The 19464-nt window shown below is 46.0% G+C and overlaps 1 protein-coding gene across 3 annotated transcripts in view; it reads left to right on the top strand.

The window, feature by feature from the left end:
• FRMD4A (FERM domain containing 4A) overlaps positions 1–19464 on the top strand; it is a 300319-nt gene that overhangs the window by 154716 nt on the left and 126139 nt on the right. For all 3 annotated transcript variants that reach the window (XM_023511417.1, XM_023511418.1, XM_012803361.2), the window contains exons 3-4: positions 7143–7237; positions 18865–18957. In XM_023511417.1, coding sequence (XP_023367185.1) covers positions 7143–7237; positions 18865–18957 — 188 coding nt within the window. The remainder of the gene's footprint in view (positions 1–7142; positions 7238–18864; positions 18958–19464) is intronic.

Below are 19464 nucleotides of genomic sequence, written 5' to 3' on the forward strand. Positions count from 1 at the left end.
TATTTTTGGTTGCTGTTGTCATTGTTTTTAGCTGGCCTGGGCTGAGTTCAAACCTGCCAGCCTTGGTGTATGTGGCCAGTACCCTACCCGAGCTATGGGCACCACCAATACATATAATTTCTTAAGGCAATTAAAAAAAATTTAGAGGCAGGAGGATTGTTTGAGTTCAGGAGTTCAAGACCAGCCTGGGGAATAGTGAGACCCTGTCTTTACAAAAAAATTTTAAGAAATTTAGCCAGTCTCAGTGACATGCAGTTGTAGTGCCACCTACTTGGGAGGGTGAGGCAGGAGGATCACTTGTACCCAGCAGTTTGAGGTTGCTGTGAGCTATCATCGAGCCATTGCATCCAGCCTCGGTGATGCAGTAAGACCCTGTCTAAAAACAAAGAAAAAATGAGACTGAAGTTAAATGAAAAATTCAAGGCTTTGGAATCAGCCCTAGACTGAAGCCCCTGGTGGGCTCTGAGTTGTCTGGGGATTGTGACCTTGGGCTTACCATTCAGCATTTCTGAGCCCCAGTGTCCTCCTGACCATTGCAGGGTTGCTCTGAAGATTAAATGAGATGATATGAGCCAAGCTTGCAGCCAAGGCTCTATGTGCTGGGGGAGCAGGGGCCCCAGGAAGTCTAAATCTGAGCATCCTTGGTGTCAGTGGCTGCCTTTCTCCTGCCAGGCCCCCCTTTCATTGGTGTATTTATTCTTTCTCTTTCCTGCTTTAGAAGCTTGTAGCCTGCTGCTCCACCCATACACACACGAAGTTTTAGGAAGGGCAAAGGACCTGCCGTCAGGGTCCTACCCTACCTTTGGTGCTAACGAGGGTTACCGCCCTTGCCCCCGGACAGGCTCCTACATGCCTGGTAACGAAGTGGGCTGGGCAGATGGTCTCTCTGGCTCTTACACAACCCAGTGTTCCCAGGTGACCTGCGCTATCCTAGTGCAGTGGCTCAGATCTGCCACTTAGCAGCTGTGAAAGTTTGGCAATTCCCTCCTCTCTCTCTGTGAGCCTCTGTCCTCTCCTCTGTCAATCCCAGTGTCTACTGTACAGGTTTCTGGCTTCAGGGGCTGACCCAGCAAATGCTCTACAGGAGCCAGTGAAGGCTGGGATAGCCGGGCACTGTTTGTGCTTGCCACTGTGTCTCTGCTAAGCTGGAAGAACAATATGTATTTCTTGCCCTCTGACAGGCCAGGTTCAGGCCGGAGAGTGACCTCTGGAATGGAGACATGCCCCGTCCTGGGCCCCCCAGCCCACTGCCTGGCAGAGGGTCTGTGGCCTCCCCCACTTATCCTGGGTGCTTGGCAGTTGGGGGAGTGCGGGTCGCATTGTTCTTCACAGTAGTCTGCATAGAGGAAGTAGCCTCTGTTTGTCCCTTGCCACAGAATCTAGGCAGGAAGGAACTCAGACTCGCCAGCTAATCAGCAGAGCACCCCAGGGCAGCAGGGAGGGGAGCAGACAGACCTGCTGTCCCTGCCCTGGACAGAGCTGTGGTGACCTCATGCCTCATTCCTCTCCAGGAATAAGATTGGGCTTTGCAGAGCCCCAGGGGAGGGGGAGGAGGGAACCACAGTAATAAGCTTTCAAAGAAGGTCTCAGTAATAAGCTTTCAAAGCCATTGTCCTCCCCTCTACCCCCAGGTTTTCAGAAAAATTACCCCCGCCCCTTCTATTGAGAAAGAAGGGTCAGACCAGTCATGTATTCTGCTCATCTGCCACCTCACAGCTGTGGCCACCCCTAACGGGCAGGGGTCACCCATCCATGGGGCCCCAGGGTAGAGTGGATGGGCCGGCAGAGCCAGGCCTCCAATGGCCCAGGGCTGTAGCTTGTGCCACCCCATCCCCTGGCAGCCAGACAATCACTATACACCCTGCAGTGACAAGTGAACTGTCAAAAACACCCTCACTGAGGAGAGGGAGCTGGGGAACGGGAGCTCTTCAGATGCGGTCAGGACTCCCCCGAAAGCTCAGATGGGAGGGAATCTTTGAGTGGTTACTGTTAGAGGTTTGATTTTATTTTTTTTTTTAATGCAATTAACTCAGAAATGGCAAATCCTTGGTCTTAGAATCTACAAGATGCCCTCAGGGGAGGAGAGTCCTGCGGGGAGAACCTGCTGGTGGAGTCAGGCCCACTTTGCCCTCCACTGCCGTGGGGTCCACTGTGGGCCTAGTACATCTGCCTGCCTCGTCCAGAGTGTCACCGGTGCTCTGAAGAGAGGACACAAAGGCCAGCAGAGGCCCAGAACTGAGGTCACTTATGTCTCAAATAAGTAGCAAATACCAAGTTTCCCACAACAAGAAACCGTAGGTCACGCACTGTAAAGGGGACTCTAGATCTCTGGGGTTCCCATCTGAGGGTGTGTCTGACCTATGGCCACCGTCACAAATAACCACAAATCTGGCAGCTGAAAATAACAGTCTGTGTCCTCACAGCTCTGGCTGGAGGGGAGGATGGGTTCCTCGCCTCTTCTGCCTTCCAGCAGCTGCCGACTTCCCTGGGTCCTCCCCTCTCTGGGTGTCTCTGCCTCAAAGATCCCGCTCCCTCTTTCTTATCAGAGCACCCCCCCCCCAGATATTTCAGATAAGCTCCTCCTCTCAAGAACTTTTATACATATTTTGTCATGCATACATAAGGTAATATCACAGGCTCTGGGGATCGGGGTATGGGCATAGCTTTGAGGGGGGGACCACTGAAAAAGGCTGATAGATTTTAGGAAAGGAAGAAGCTCAATTTCATAATAACATAAAGAATATCCTAGGACAGGAACCCGTTTCGTCACCTCCAGCATGTGGTCACGCAGAGAGAGAACTGAGGCCCAGAGCGGAGGTGTAATTCACCCAGGATCACCCCTCTGGATGTGCACGTCTTTAGTTTAAAGTGGGGGGGTTAAATGTAAGCGATGGTGAATATATGCCGTGAGGAACTGGACAGGTGCCAGGTGCTACCACATCCTCTGTGATTCCCTTGCCCTAGACTTTGCCTGAAAGGCTGGCAGAGGTCATCGGGAAGGATGTTTGTCACACACATGTGCCTGGAGCACTTACAGCCCTGTACACAAGGTCATCACGGTTGGTCATGTCCTACCTGGGAGAAAGCAGGCCTGGAAGCATATGGCTTAATCCAGAACCCCATAATATGCTGGGTACTTGCAGGGTTCCCCGACAGTCCCAAGCCCCCAGGAACTCAGATCTGGGTGGTGCGGTCAGAGCAGCATTGACCGAGCACTCCTTTCCTTCCCTCCCTAGAGGACGTGGCGGGAGCCCAGGTTTCCCCGCTAAGTTGGCACTGAGAGGCCATCCTCTTAGCTCCCTGATCAGCACGACCGAGCAGCACACTTTGAGGAGGACATTTATCAGATTTCATTTGTCAGGTGAAAGGAGGAATAAAAGCTTAGAAAGACAATGGAAGAGGAATCTGAGATAGAAAAAAGAAAAAGAGGGCTCGGGCCACGTACGCTGGGGCTCGTGGGTTTGAACCCATCCCGGGCCAGCTAACCAATAATGACAACTACAACAACAAAAATAGCTGGGCGTTGTGGCAGGTGCCTGTAGTCCCAGCTACCTGGGAGGCTGAGGCAAGAGAATCGCTTAAGCCCAAAAGTTTGAGGTTGCTGTGAGCTGTGATGCTATAGCACTCTACTGAGGGCAACATAGTGACACTGTGTCTCAAAAAATAAAAGAAAAAAAAATTTTAAAAAGAGGAGAAAAACTAGTGAGAGTGAGTGGACAAAGTTAATCCCACACTGAGACAAAGTCAGTTTTAAATGCAGGGACCTCGCAGGGTTGATGACCCAGGAGAGGCTATTTTTGAAAAACCCACGATGGGCAGGGCTTGCTTTGCCTGAGTGGCCTCTGGACCCCTGCCCAGGTTGTCCTGCAGAACTCGATGGGGTACAGGCGGCCTTTCTGGCTTTGCTCCCAGCCCGATCCCTGCAAAGTGCAGTGAATGTTTACAGCAGGAGTAATTGGCAAATTATAATCAGCAGGGTTCTGTAAACATCCCTGCAAAGTACATAAGAGTAGACGGCTTTCTGCTCAGCCAGCAACTTTCTCTAAAGGAGTTTAGGAAACTTTTGGAACAATGTAGTACATTAATCACTATCATGTCAGGATGGGATATTGCCTTAGTTTGCAACATCAGGAAATCAAGGGGCTGATGCCTTAAACAGTTTTAAACCAACTGTACAGAGATTTAAAGATTTGATGCCTGAATTAATCAGGATAGGCTAGGTTATCCCGTAATGACAAACAACCCCCAAAGTCTCAGTGACTTAATGAAGTTTATTTCTCATTCACGCTACACGACCATCTGTAAGGTGTGGGGAGGAAGCTGTCACTCTGGTTGATGGAACAGCCACTTTCTGGGCTGTAGCCACTTTTTCTGATAGCAGAAAAAAAAGTGTGTAGTTTTTTAAAGCAGTTAAGATTCAGGAGTTGTAACCTTGGCGCCTTATTTCTGCATTTGTAAATTGTAGGTGATAAATTCTGGCTTTTCTTCCTTGAAGTGATACATATGATCTGTAATAACTTGTATAAAGTAATGAAACCGACCTTTGTAATTTCGATTTTGATTTAATAAGCTATATATCCTTATGCATAGCTTCAAATGAAAAAGAGTTCATTTGAAAGGATGAAGTTTATTCTAGTGATGGCATTAACTGCTCAGAGCCTTTTTAGTTTTATTCAATTTATGAGTCACCAGGAAAAGGCATTTTCTTATTGTAGAGATTTCAATATATAAAGGGCTGTGTCCCAGGCTAATCAGAAGGACATATCACTAGGAAGAGGCCAAATGTCAATTTCCACAAGGCTATAAAGATGGCATTCATTACTCTAGTGAATTCTTCAATGTGTTAAGCCATCTCTTTATCTATGCAGGCTCAGAAACCTGATTTTTTTCATCCTTGAGGGAAGACTCACATTTACCCAAGTTCAAGGTACTGATGTATAAATCAGGAGTGCCAATGTACTGATTTCAAGTGAGCAATATAGCTCTCACACAGCCAGGGCTCCCAGGACACATGATCCTTGACCTCTCACTCGGGGGTAGCATCAGCAGAGGAGGGATGGCAGAGGGATTATGCATGTGGGCTTAGAGTCCAGCCAGACCTCAGTTGTTGTTTTTATTCTTCTTTCTCTTTTATTGCATCAAAATATACATAAGATAAAACTTACCGATTGTAATCATTTTTATGTGTGCAATTTAGTGGCATTAAGTGTATTCACAATGTTGTAACTGTCACTACTATTTCCAAAATTTTTCATCATCCAAAACAGAAATTCTGTACCATTAAGTAGTAACTCTCCATCCTTTCCTCCCGCCATGCCCTGGTAACCTCTATTCTGTTGTCACCATAAGTTTGCTTACTATAATTACCTCATCTAAGCAGAATTATAATACCTGTCCTTTGGTGTCTGGCTTCTTTAACTTAGCATAATGTCTTCAGGATCCATCCATGTCAGAATTATTCATTCTTTTTTCCAGCAAAAATAATATTCCATGGTGTGCATCTGAACTTTGTTATAATTCCTGGCTTTGCTGTAATGGTGAGAACAGGCTGGCTGCTGTCTCTAGGTCTCCATCGTCTTTGGCAAAGGAATGATAATGTCTATTCTAGACAGTTGTGAGATCGGGACACGGTGGTACCTCAGCCAGTTCCTGGGAAAGTGTGGAATTAGAAGGAGAGGTAAATATAATATGATCGGCTAACATAACCTCAGGCTTATCCCAGGGGGAGCAGCTGGAGTGCTCAGTGCCTGTTGGCTAAGATCACATTTGTTTCCCTGGCCCCCCTTCTTCCCCAAACTGCCCTCCCACCCCTCTCCACACACCACCTTCCATTCATCCTTACCTGCTCTCTGGAGCAGAGAATAGATGTAATCGTATTATAGATACACTATGCCAACCCCAGGAATCGGGCTTCCCGGGCCAACAGAATAAGAAACACATTCAGGAAAATTGAAAATAATGCATATAAATGCACACAGTCACACACACATGCACACACACACACACACACACACACACATTCTCTCTCCTGGAATCTTTGTCTTTGCTCTGAGCTTGGGGATACCCAGTAAATGTCCTTGGAACGGAACAGTTGTCACAGAATAAAGGCAATGCGTTTTCGTATGCATGAAATGGAAGGTAATTTAGAAATAGCTGTTCTCTGGCAGGCCGTGTGTCCCATCACACAGCCTTTCCTCCTCCCCACTGCACTGCTCGGTGTTCTTTGATCATTTCAGGGACCGGGGAGAATAACGTGTCGACAATACTCACCAGCATCTCTGGGGGGATTTTATGCCCGGAGCTCTGATGCCCATCTTTAGACTGGCAGAGGTTTTAAAGAAAGAATTTTATCTTACGATAAAACATAGTTAGGTAAAGCCTCTTCTTCTTGGAAAAGGTGAATTTTTAGTTTACTCTTAAATACTATTGCCAAGGCTCTTTGGATTTTTAATTTTAGCAGTTTTAATAGGCTGTGCCTTTATTATTTCTTTTTTTTTCCTACTTCATCTGGATAGACCCGATATCAAAATTGGAAAAAATGTATCAATATAAAGGGAAATTACAAACACATTTCACTTATAATGAGGATGCAATATCCTAAACTTTACTATTTCTATTTAAAGTTATGGGGACATGCAGAGTGGTTGAGGGTAGAGTCTCGGCAGCTGGATCTCCAAGGTCCAAATTCTAGTCCCAACACTTGCTTTCTCTGTAGGTGACCAGGTCCTCCCTGTACAGTGGATACCTGATAGGGTTGCAATAAGGATTAAAGAGAACAGCTTTTGTAAAGTGCTTATAACAATACCACACAGAAACGACTGGGTTTGTTAAGTGCAACTTGTTAAAAAGAAGGCATCTTCTTGTCCATGCCCTGTGAAGTGGGGAAGGAAACTACAGGTTGGACAGCTCGACCAAAAGAGCCAGTGTCATCTGTTGACAGCAGACGATGGCCTGGAACCAAGGTGGAAAGTCTTGGTCCCGCAGTGGCCCCTCACTCTGCTGCTTTATGAAAATCCCTTGCAGTGACATAGTCAAGCTTTGAGACGTTCCGCTGAAAACATTCAGATACCTGCTTTTGCAGGCTTTAGGAAGGGCAGTTGCTTATCTCTTATCCTTCTCTGTTCTCTTCTCTCCTCCGCCAGCCCAAGCTTTTGGCCAAGGAGCTTCTGGACCTTGTGGCATCTCACTTCAATCTGAAGGAGAAGGAATACTTTGGGATCGCGTTCACAGATGAGACGTAAGTACTGCCACAGCCCTCTGAACCCCACAGAAAAGGGAGTTGGACTGGCTGCTCCAGCAGCCAGCAGGGGGATCAGCTGTGGGCCACTTGGGTCCCGTGGTCTGGGGTCAGTCCAAGTTCATCATCTGCGTTTCAAAGGCCTTGTGATCATGGCTGGAATAGCCAAGGGATATAATTAGGATGATGCCAGTATTATGAGATTATTAGGTGAACTAGTTCTTAAACACATAATCAAGCAGGTTCACGTGCAGACCGAAATGTTTATTTTTTTTTGTTAAAGTAGATCTGTGTGGGTTTGTTTTCTATTAAAGCTAAACGAAAACTTCTGGAGGTGAAACGTTTCTCTCCAGGGTTGGGATAACAATAACAGGAAGTGAATTTAAGGATAAATTCAAAATGAAAAAAAGCTAGGCACTCCCCCGTCTAAGCCAAAGCAGAGAGAAAATGATGATCAAACATTCAGGTCGCTGGTCTGTGCAGAATATTATTTGCTTCTGCTGGTCTTCCCATGTGGCTCTGTAAAATGGTGTTTTACAATACAAGGAAAGAGAACCATTACTAAAGTCTCAATGTCCTTCTTATTGTCCTGTTATCGGAAGAGTACAGAGAAGGTCTATGCAGATCCTGAGAGAAAAATGAGCTGTTGTGAGCAAATGGTTCGTAATTCTCTTTCCTCTGTGCGTGTGCTTGTGTGCACGTGTATACCGCTCTGGGTCTCTAGAATTACAGACATGGTCCCCTAAACTACTAGTAGATCAGTGTTAGGTTAGCAGCTAGGCAAGGATCCCTTGGCCTGGGAATAGGGGATGCCGTGGAGGCAGGATGGCACGGTCCTAAAGCAAGACCAGGCGGCCTCCCCATCGGTCAGCAGCAGAGGTGTCCAGGCAGAGCTGCACAGGAATTGTGCCCCTGAGAGGTGCAGATGGACCGGGCGGCCACATGATTTATCATCCAAATCGGGACCCTGTGAATAAACAGGGCTGTAAATTGGGGCTGGCTTGGACAAACTAGAACATATGATCGCCCTATACATTAGTGATGTTGGGGGCTATGGTGTGTCCAGGGAGCAGGTGGCAGGAACGAAGTCACATCTTCCTCAAGAAAAAAAAGCCCTGTCCTGGTGCCCGTAGGAGACTGATCTGGAAGACAGAGATGGCTGCCCCTGGTCAGCAGGAATTACCAGGAAGGGAGGAGAAAGCCCAGCCGGGAGAAGTTCAGGGCTTCGGCAGAAAGGAGGCTGCTCACACGTCAAGACCAGGCGTCTTGCCCTCTCTAGCCACAGAGCTGGTAGCATGGACGCTCTGTAGGGGGTGATGGTGAGGAGGAGGTGAGCCATTGTGGAAGCTTTCTCCGGGACGATGATGAATAGCATGTGAGTCGTCCTTCGGGCACAGCCCAGCGATATTGTGGCCGCCTCCATCACCTGGCCCAGACTCTGGTGGTAGGAGTGATGGACAGCCAGGAGAAGTCAGGGGAAACAGCTGGAGCTGGCAAACAGTTTCCAAAAGGGAACTGGAGAGTGTGTCTGGCACACCAGGGACAGGGTAAATGGCAGGGGCAAGTGCCTCCATGGAGACAGAAACACAAGTTGGCAAGGGACAGCTGTGACCCAGGGCAGTCAGTCCCGGCCAGACAACGCCTGGGCAACAGGCATTGTTGGGGCCACTTTGGGGATCTGAACTTATCTCCTTTTCCTGGAAGCAAAGGGAAAACCAAAAGCTGTCCCCTGTAAATAGTGCCAGTGGATGTCACCTGCTCTAGGTCAGTGAATTGTGTGTCGTTAAGCACTAGCTTTACGGTATTCCCCAAGCCTTCTCTCTGTGTACACTAACACAAGATCTTTGTAATAACCATGTTATCAGATTGTGCGTGTGGGGGTGTGTGTGTGATTTATATAGGTGCTACACTGTGTGTTGTATAATAAAATGTGATCGCGGTTTCATTCTTCATGCAGCCGATGGGGCACTACCTGCATGCGCCTGTTTCCAAGTGCAAACCCAACAGGATTAACACTTGGGAAGTGCTTCTGATCGGTAAAGGCCTGTACAAGTGCAAGCTCTTGTTACCAACAGCATTATCATTCCTAGGAGCAGAATTTTTGCTATTGTCAGGGACCATTGAGAATTAACTGCTCTTGGCATCGTGTGGGATCCAGATGAAACTGGAGAAAAGAAGTATAAAACAGGAATAGACAGGAAACTGGCCGTCTCTGTAAGCATCTCCCGCTCCCTAATCGCATTCATTAATAAAATGTCTGAGTCCACAGTGCAAGACTTTATGCCCAAGAATGTTAAATATTGTCTGTAATCCAGCAGTTTTTATGGCATGATGCTAGCTCCACCTTCTCTTTTTTAATTTAAACTTTTAAACTGTTCAGTCAGAAATAATCTGACTTGCTCAGGCTCAGTGGCTCATGCCTGTGATCCTCACATTCTGAGAGGCTGAGGTGGGTGGATTGCTTGAGCTCATGAGATCAAGGCCAGCCTGAGCAAGAGAGAGAGACCTTGTCTCTACTAAAAAAAAAATAATAATAATAAATTAAAAAATAGAAAAACTAGTCAAGTGTGGTGGTCAGCACCTATAGTTCCATCTACTCGGGAGGCTGAGGCAAGAGGGATTGCTCAAGCCCAAGAATTTGAGGTTGCTGTGAGTGATGCCACCTCATTCTACCCAGAGCGACAGAGTAAGACTTTGTCTTAAAAAAAAAGAAAAGAGAAGAAATAATTTGACTTGAAGAATTGTAAAAAGAGTAGAGTTCTTGTATACCTGGCTTCAACAAGTGTTACCATCTTACAAACCATGTCCAATTTATCAAAACTAAGACATTAACACTGGACTGTATTTTTTTTTGAGACAGAGCCTCAAGCTGTCCCCCTGGGTAGAGTGCCATGGCATCACGCTCACAGCAACCTCCAACTCCTGGGCTCAAGCGAGTTTCCCGCCTCAGCCTCCCAAGTAGCTGGGACTACAGGCGCCCGCCACAATGCCTGGCCATTTTTTGGTTGCAGCCATCATTGTTGTTTGGCGGGCCTGGGCTGGGGATTCGAACCCACCACCTTAGGTGTATGTGGCTGGCGCCTTAGCCGCTTGAGCCACAGGCGCCGAGCCACTGGACTGTATTTTGAACTAACCTAGTGACTTTACTCAGATGTCACCAGTCTTCCCACCAGTGTCACTTTCTGTTCCAGGATTCATTTGATCTGGCCTCGTCTCTGTTTTACCAACTCTGTCCTAATAAAAGGAGATATAGGTGGTCATCTATAAATGATCTCAATTGTGATGAAATAGGCAAACCAGGACATTTTGGCAGCCTTTAAAACATTCTGAAACAAAGTAAGAGAGCCTGGTATAAACTTGATCTTAAAACAATTATTATAAATATTTGGTTTGCCACGGTTGTGGAACTTAACTGTAACACAACTCAATAGTTGTGGCTGCCTGATGGAATTACCTGGAATGCTTTATAAAATACCAAGGCATGGGACCTGCCCCAGAAAGTCTGATTTAATCCATCTGGGTGTGACCGGAGCATAGCGAGTCCTCACAGAGCCCCCAGTTGATTCTAATACATGGCCACGCTTGAAAACCCATGTTCTAGAAAGAGGGACTGTTGGTATTAATTTAGGGTGACCAGATGTCCCACTTTTGGAAGTCCCGATTTTTGGAAAGAATGCATGAATGGGCAGGAGACCAGGAAGGGAATCTATGGTTTGGGGCTGCCATGTGGCTATTTCGCCAGAATATGAGTTTTATATTATTTTTGTTAATTTTATAATGTTAAACTGCAATAATAACAAATAATTGTTGAGAAGTGATTATTGAGAACTGCTTATCAAAGTTTGCATTGCTGTCAGGCCCTGCCCTGCCCTGTCCCGCCCCCGCCCCGCCCCCCAGCCATGTTGTCCCGCTTTACAAATGTTAAAATCTAGTCACCCTATATTAATTTCCTCTTCTCTCTCCCTCTAGAGCAGTGTTTTTCAGCCTTTTCTATCTCACGGTGCACTTGAACATATAGTTAAACTTCTGTGGCACACTTAAGTGATGTTGATCAAAAAAAATAGAGCAAAAAAAAAAAAAGAAAGAAAGAATATACATACTGTGCTTTGAACTTCTTCTGAAAATAATGTAATTAATAATTTTTCGTGGCATTGTAAAAGGGACTTTCCCTAACAAATGCAGTCAGTGAAATTTGGTTTCTTGTACCCTCAATGAATCCCCAACAATAAATTTTTTTTAAAAAATTTAAAAAAGAAATTTTCATGGCTCAACTAAGATCCACACCCAATCGCTGAAAATCGCTGCTCTTGAGCCAAGAAGCTGACTCGACTTAAACTTTGAATGTTGAGGCCAATGGTGACACCTGCTAGGGACCTGCAAAGTTAGAGCCCTTCTTGATTCTATTCCTAACAGTTTGAGAACCAACACTGAAGCTCAGATGTAGTTTTTCTATGTGTTGAAGTTGTGTAACTTAAATATGCCTGGATCAAAAATTGCCATCCATCATTTAGAGAAAGTCGTCTTTACGTTTTATTTTCCCAATATTTCTTTTGTTTTCAGACCTGAGTTTTACTTTTTTTTTTTTAGTTACGGACTGGGAGTGGGGGAGAAAAGCGGGTCCTATCATGAAAAACTGTAACTGAACAACTTTTCAGTTTGAGCAGAAATAATCCAACATACCCCAAGTGGAAGTAATGATTGTCTTAATAGATTTAAATGAATCACTTGTCATAAGTGTTAAGCATTGCTCATTGAATGCTATAAATAAGCATCTATGTTAAAAAGGAAAACCTTTTAAAATATTTAGAAACTAGAAGGAGAAGGAGAATAAACTTGGTTAGCCATTACCGCGTATTTTAAAAGCCAGGTACAGTCAGAATGTATTTTACCAATTAAAAATGTAAGCACTGCTCAGTAGCTCAGCTGGTAGGATGTGGGGCTGTAGGGCTCATGGGTGCTCACAAAAGGAGTGCAGGGTGTCTCTTTTATGACCTGCTGCCATGGCTCACACTTGTAATCCTCGCTTTCTGGGAGGTCATGGTGGGAGGATCCCCTGAGCTCAGGAATTCGAGACCAGCCTGAGCAAAAGCAAGACCCCGTCTGTACCAAATACAGAAAAATTAGCCAGGCAGGGTGATGGACCCGTGTAGTCGCAGCTACTTGGGAGGCTGAGGCTGGAGGATCCCTTGAGTCCAGGAGTCTGAGGCTGCTGTGAGCTAAGATGATGCCTCTGCACTCTACCCAGGGGCAATGAAGTAAGATTCTGTCTCTTATTTAATAATAGACAACTTTGAAATTTGTTAAAAAATTACATTCGCTCTCCTTCACAAAAGCTTACATTTAAAAGTTTACGGAATAATTTTCTGCTTAAATTTTAGAGGTGTAGGTACCCTCAAGGCAGGATTCTAATAAGAACCTGTTACATAGCCAATTGAGGTTCTTTTTCTTTTTTTTTTTTTCCTTTGAGCATCTTATGTCTCAATTAATTGAATTACTTGATTGGCACTACTTGGGACGTCTGACTTACCCAAGTAATTAAGTCTAAAATGGCCCGACTCATTGGAAATTCTTTTTTAGATCTAGTACCTGGAATGCTGGCACGAGGAGGTGCCCGGTCCTGCCTGGACATCTTGGCATTTGCTTTAACCATGATTAAACCGTGATTAGTGCTGGTGAGACCTCTGCAAAGGGTCTGGTTGTTTAGCAGTCCCGGTCACAAGCTTATCTACAATTTAAAAATAAACAACACAGCAGAGCCATTTTCTAAATTGCACAAGAAACAGCAGTGAGAAGCCTCTCTGGGAAAGTGATTTATTTAGAAATGGGTTTGGGGGTTCCAGTTATTATCTGCTGTTTGGAGACAGGGGAGAAAGTCACCAACTAGCACAACTTCTGTGCCTGGCTTGTCACACCTGCCTCTGGGAACGTGGCATTACGGCCTCTGAGATAACTGTGCCGTACTGTCAGGCCTTAGAGCAAACAACAACAGTCCCGGAGAGTTAGTGAGCAGAGAAGGGCTTGGGTATAACTCTCCTGCGTGGAGCTAAGATGAATAAAAAAAGAATGGTGCCATCCGAGGAGGGCTTAGCGACCTTCCCCCTCACCTTTCCCTTCCCAAGGCAGAGGATGTGAGTGAGCTGGGACTCCAGGCCAGGTGAGCAGAGTGAATTTTTAATATGGAGACTGGTTATTTGAGGTGGGAGCCGTGTCTAGACAGAGGGGGGAGGCCCTTGAACCTGCAAGAATATTGATCTGGAAGGTGTATGGTTCTGAAGCTGGTGTACCCGTTCTCTTAACAAATATTTATTTAGCATCTGCAGTTAACCCCTGGAGATAGAGAAATGATTAGCCTTTGGCTCTATGTCGAGTTTGTTTGTAGTTTAAGAGGTGATTAATAAATGAGGTAACACTGTGGGATTCAGCTGTGCAAGAGAAAGCCATGTGTACCTCCCAAATCTATTTAAATAAAAATGAGTAAATACGTAGAAAATTTGAAATAGGCTTAAGAAGACATAACAGAGCAAACAATTCCTCCTTCAGTAAAAAAGTAAAAGTCAGAAACTCAGTGGGGCTGCATAGCCCGTGATTTAGTAACTTGGTCTTCCCAGCACACACCCTACTTGAACCTTTCTCTGCTCTTGAGAGCTTCTAGTTAAATCGCTGTCCCTAGGCTGTCCCGATGAACACAGATACTTCTGAGTCAAGGACACCAAATAGCTAAACATTCTGCCATTTGAAGCGTTCCCCACTCTGCCTCCAACCAGTCGCATCCGTAAGAATTCTGTGCGTCTAAAAGGCTGGTGGCTTCTCCCCAACCACCTCTGAGAAGCGTGGGTTCAGATAGACCGTCACCCTCCTCCACCCTCCAGTAACTATAAACAAAGCTCTGCCCGAGGCCATCCAGATTGAAAGTGCCAACACTTGAACTAAAAAAATCTATTAGTTTTAAATGCAGAAGCTAAAAGGAATCTGTTAAATAAATGCATCCAATTTCTGTTGCCCAGAAGCGACTGCATATTTATTACTGACCTGACACTTTGACCTACTGCACCCATAAACCAAATGAGTGTTATCTGGCTTGGCTTTAAAGATCGTTATCGGTCACATAATAACAAAAATCCTCGGGCTGCTGGTGTGCTTTTTGCGTTGTTGCTGGCAAATGTACTGATGGGCGTTCTCAAATGAAAAATCAATGAGAATCATTGAAAACAAAGCTATCGGGCATCTCTTAGTTAAACTGTATACAGGAAACGCTCCTTTACCTCTTGGAGTTTCCTGCCATCCTAACGGAAAGGGAAAACACAAAAGATTTGAGGCAGGCACTCGAGGTCAGGATGGGGGGTGTTAAATAGGAAAGAAAAGGCCCTCTGCGGTGCGGAATCTTTGACCCTCTTGGGTGCAGGGAATGTGATTTAGGGCCCGTAACGTTTTAACAAGTCCTACTGCAGCCAAACCTGGGGGCCCCGGAATTATAGTTACCAGTTTGCTTTGCGATCCATCTCTTAGCCCAAATCCATAGCAGATAGTTATCATGAGGGACCTTGGATGGGTTGTTGGTGCTGTCACTCTGTCCCTTCCTGATCAGCCTTCCATGAGAGACTTTTATAAACTCAAAACATTGAAAGAGACAACTTTCTTCCCCTGAGGGTGCGAGGACTCCGGGGCAGGAAAGTGCTCCCCGCCACCTTGAACTTCAGAGCCAGCCAGTGCGTGCTTCCCACCATCCGCACAAAATTGGGGAGGAAGAGTTCAGCAGGGCGGTAGAGAAAGGCAGGTCCTTTGTCCACAGGGGCAGCTACTCCGTGGAGGGTGATTCTTGCCTCCTTGGGGTCTTTGCTTCCTAATCATTCTCTTTCCTTTCCGGTCCTTTAATAGATAAATGTCAAAGCAATATCTGGCTGGGAGCAAAAGAATTTCCAGTTTAATTCATTGCTTAAAAAGTCGTTCATTTAAAAAACTAGTCATTCAATTAAAAACATTTAATGTGAGGAATGAAATTATGTAGAGAGGGACTCCGTCATAGTGTCTCCCGTCCACGTGAGTGAAGAATCGGTAGTGTGCGGTCCTGGCAGAGCTGGGTCCGAGTGACGCCTGCCTCTGGCGCTTCTTGAATCAAGTCCGCACCTTGCATGGTTCACACGTGAGTGACCGCCCCCAGGGACCCAAGTCTCATCCCGTCAGGCTGCGTGGTCAGTAATATGGGGACGTTGGAACAAGGCAAGAATTTCTCAAGCCTGGGCAAGGTCTGATTTTGAGGGCACGTGTGGACCATTCTACCTCTCAGGTCCTTCTTTCCAGGTCACTACGAAAGTTTTGAGACAGACTGTGCTATGGGCCAGTATTTCACTTCCAAGAAACACAGTCGACAGTGTCCTTTCTGATTCACCCGAGTTTCAACTTGCTCGGCTTTTCATGCTGCGGGGAGGGCTCCATTTGTTCCTGTCCACGTGGATTCTCCGTTTCTTAATTTTTGTGTATCCCAAAGCTTTCATAATGACCCATGTATTCCTCGAGCTTGCAGACAATAAAAAATGATGGTGCTTTTATACTATTCTAGTCTGCAAGTGATTTAAAGATTTCTCTTGCGAGAATAAAGGTGGTTCCCAGCAGACCATTTATCAGGAAATATTGTAAGGAACTCAGATGCTTCCTCACAAAAGCAAACAATGTAACCTAATCACGTGTACCCTCACATTGATCAGAAATTTTCTAAAAAATTAAAAACAGAAGTGTTGCAAGGCAAAAGATGAATATTCAGATCTTCCTGGGCAAGGGATGGATTGCTCTTGCAGGTAATCAGTCATTCAGTCCGCGAACAAGCACTTCTTTTGAACACCTAGTATCTGCCAGGCGCTGTGTTAGATTCTGGGGATAATTTTTTTAAATGGTGAAAACTTATAACTTAGTTACTCTTAACTCAGCTCCTATTTTAAAAATAACTCATTGTATGAGAGTCCACCAAATGCCTTGTCGACAACACAAACCCGAAGCTCTGGAAAAGTTTGAAAGAAGCCCCACACTCAGACAATCAAGGATACTTCACTGAAAGTCAGGCTTGAACTCAGCCTTGAACAGGGGCCGAGTGTTCAAGTAAAGAGGATAGAGAAGCAATGCTCTGACTTCCAACTGGGAGAACTGGCACGACCGGGTGGAGGTACAGAGTGTGGCCTCTGACCTCACCTGCGTGTAGGGAGGAGGCCCTGGGAGTTCGGGGCATCATCAGAGCCAGGAAGGCAGGGGCTGTAGCTTATGATAATCTGACACCCACCAGTGGATCAAACCTGCTGACTTTCACCTTCTGAGATACAGCTGCTGACACTGACCAGGGATGAGAAATCCGCTGGAGAAAATGAACGTGTCCACGGAGTAATTCCATAGACGGGAAGTGCAGAAACCCGCTGGGCTAAGGATGGCGTGTCTGGACATTTGACTCACAATCTTCCCTTCATTTCTTTAACCCTTCCTGGATTCAGACCAAGATAGTCAAAAAATTAAGTGAATGGAATTTTTTTTCAGCTGGAGATTTTTTTTTTTTTTTTTGTTGGCTGGGGCCAGGTTTGAACATACCACCTCTGGTATATGGGGCCAGAGCCCTACTCCTTTGAGCCATAGGCGCCACCCTCAGCTGGAGATTTTTAGAAGGAGAAAAAGAGGCCAGAATTCCTCAGGCAGACACCACTCTGAGGCAAATCCAAACATCAGCGTCCTCACAGCCAGGGGGCTTCGTTGAGAGGGATTTATTTTCTTGTAAAAAGATGCATTTGGGGCAAAGTTTCAGAAAAGGGGTGGAAGCCCCTAGCGTGCTTTCTCACAGTCCTTTGTTGGAAGCAAGCGTCTGCTCAGAGGAGCAGTTTCAGACAGTGATGCGGATGGATTTTCTTTCTCAAGTGCCAGCCTTTTGCACACGCATGTGCATCATGAACATTGGAGTCACTCAGCATCGTGCCTGGGGAGACCCACGTCCACAGGGTCTGTGAGTTTACTGTGTGAGTTTGTTTAGTAAAGTGCAGTGGTTCTCAACCTTCCTAATGCCGTGGCCCTTTCATACAATTCCTGTGGGTCTCTACCCATAGGTTGAGAACCGCTGGTAAAGTGATAACTGGACTCTGTCCTTCAGAATAATGGATGGAGATTGGTAAGGGGAGGAGTAGATTCTTCTGCACACAGCTATTCTGTGCCTCTGCCTCATGCTTCGAAGACCAGCCTCCCCACATGGCCTTCAAGGCTCTCTCCAGCTTCATCTCTTTCCTCCCTACCCCAGGGCCTTTGCACATGCTGCTGTCAGCCTGAGAAGTGGCTCCCCTTTGTGGAATTAACTCCTGCTCTTTCTTCAAATCTCAGCTTAAACAGGCAGTGCTTCCTGTGCCCCCAGACTGAATGCTCTCCTAACTTGTCCTAGTGCCATTAGCAATTATGTAATTAATTACAGAAAACAATTGCTGAGTGTCTCCTTACAAGAGTATAAGCTCCAGGGGGCTGAGAACCTGTGTATTTCGCTGGCTGCTGCATCCCCAGAGGCTTTACTGAGGTGGCCCGTGAATATTTCGGGAGGGAAAGGAGAGAGAGAAGAAACACAGCAGTGCCTCGATTTGCAAATAAGCTCTGGGGTTCAGTTTCTAAAATAGCTTTAATGAGGCAGAATCGACACACAATGAACTATCAATGTTCAAGTGCACAGTTTGGTAAGTTTGGACATACATTCACACCCATGGACCATGGCCACAGTCAGGGTAGGGAGAATATCCAGCACTCCCAGAATGTTTCTTCTTGTACCCCTCAGCCACCCCGGGCAACAGCTGACCTGCTTGTTATCTCTGTGATTAGTGTGCATTTTCTATAGTTAAAAAAAATGGAGTCATACAGGAGATACTCTTTTTTTTTTTTTTTTTAATTTTGGCTTGCTTTACTCAGCGTAATTATTTTGAAATTCATCATGCTATACACAGGAGAACCTCTGTGAGTTGACCACCCAAGGGACTGTAACAGACTGGTGGACACAGGGAGGTGGCCAAGTAAGGAATGAGGCCACTGCGCTGATACATAGGTATGGTGCGTGTCCAGTCTATGAAAATTAGGTCAACTTAAGGAGGTGGTCAGTGTAGGGAGGTGGCCAGCTATGGAGGTTCTGCTGTGCATCACGGTAAATTCTCTTTATTCCACTGTGCAGACATATTACAGTTTCTGTCCCCTCTGCTGTTGATAGAACATTGGGATTGTTTCAAGTTGGGGTCTGTGACCGTATCTATGAAATGTCCATGAACATTTATATAAAGGTCTTTGTGTGGACAGATACTTTCATTTTTCCCAAGAGTAGATGGGGTCGTGTAGTTGATGGGATTATAATTGTTTGAGACACTGTGTATAGTTCAATTTTCATTGCAGTGGAGCCCAGGAAACAGACAGCAGGTCTCAACCCTGGGACTTTCTGGGGCCTTTTCTACCCGCGAATGTCACGCTGTGTCTCCTACGGCAGCATCATTCCCCAGGGAATTCTTTCAGGTTCTCCCAACACAGACAAGCTAACACGGTCACCTACCAACCAGCACGCTCTGCTCCACAGGTCCCCCCACCCCGAAAAGCTTCTGCAAAATCCAAAGCCTTAACCAGTTTCTTTTTATTTTCCTCAGGGGGCACTTAAACTGGCTTCAACTAGATCGAAGAGTTTTGGAACATGACTTCCCTAAAAAGTCAGGACCCGTGGTGTTGTACTTTTGCGTCAGGTACGTACAGTGGTTCTCTGCGCATTTGCATCCTTTTGATCTTGGTCAGAAAAGTCAGGGACAGGTGATTCAAGGGAGAGGCGGATCACGTTTGTCTTGGGTCATTGCCAGTGGTTAAGGGCAGGGCGTAGCTGTATACCTCGTAGATGGAGACGCCGGTGCGAGTGTGTAAGGCATGTTGGGGTGTGTGTGCCGATCAGCATGTGTTTGTACTCGGGCACTATGATGCTTGCATGAGAATGGAGATAGAAGCACTTTCTGTGCTTTTTTTTCGGGGGGGGGGGGTGACGTGTCATACATCTCAAACTAAACCTAGTCTCTTACCATGGCTCTTGCCCTGAGACACTTTGTGGGGGAGCAGTTTGAAGCTACGTAACCAATGTCTCAGTCTTTCCTCCTGTCACAAAAGACCACTTGAGTCTTTTAAAACTTGCGTGTTGGGGTGGCGCCTGTGGCTCAGTGAGTAGGGCGCCAGCCCCATATGCCGAGGGTGGCAGGTTCAAACCT

Source organism: Otolemur garnettii, unplaced genomic scaffold (assembly GCF_000181295.1).
Source record: "Otolemur garnettii isolate 467f Iridium unplaced genomic scaffold, OtoGar3 scaffold00019, whole genome shotgun sequence".
Lineage (NCBI taxonomy): Eukaryota > Metazoa > Chordata > Mammalia > Primates > Galagidae > Otolemur > Otolemur garnettii.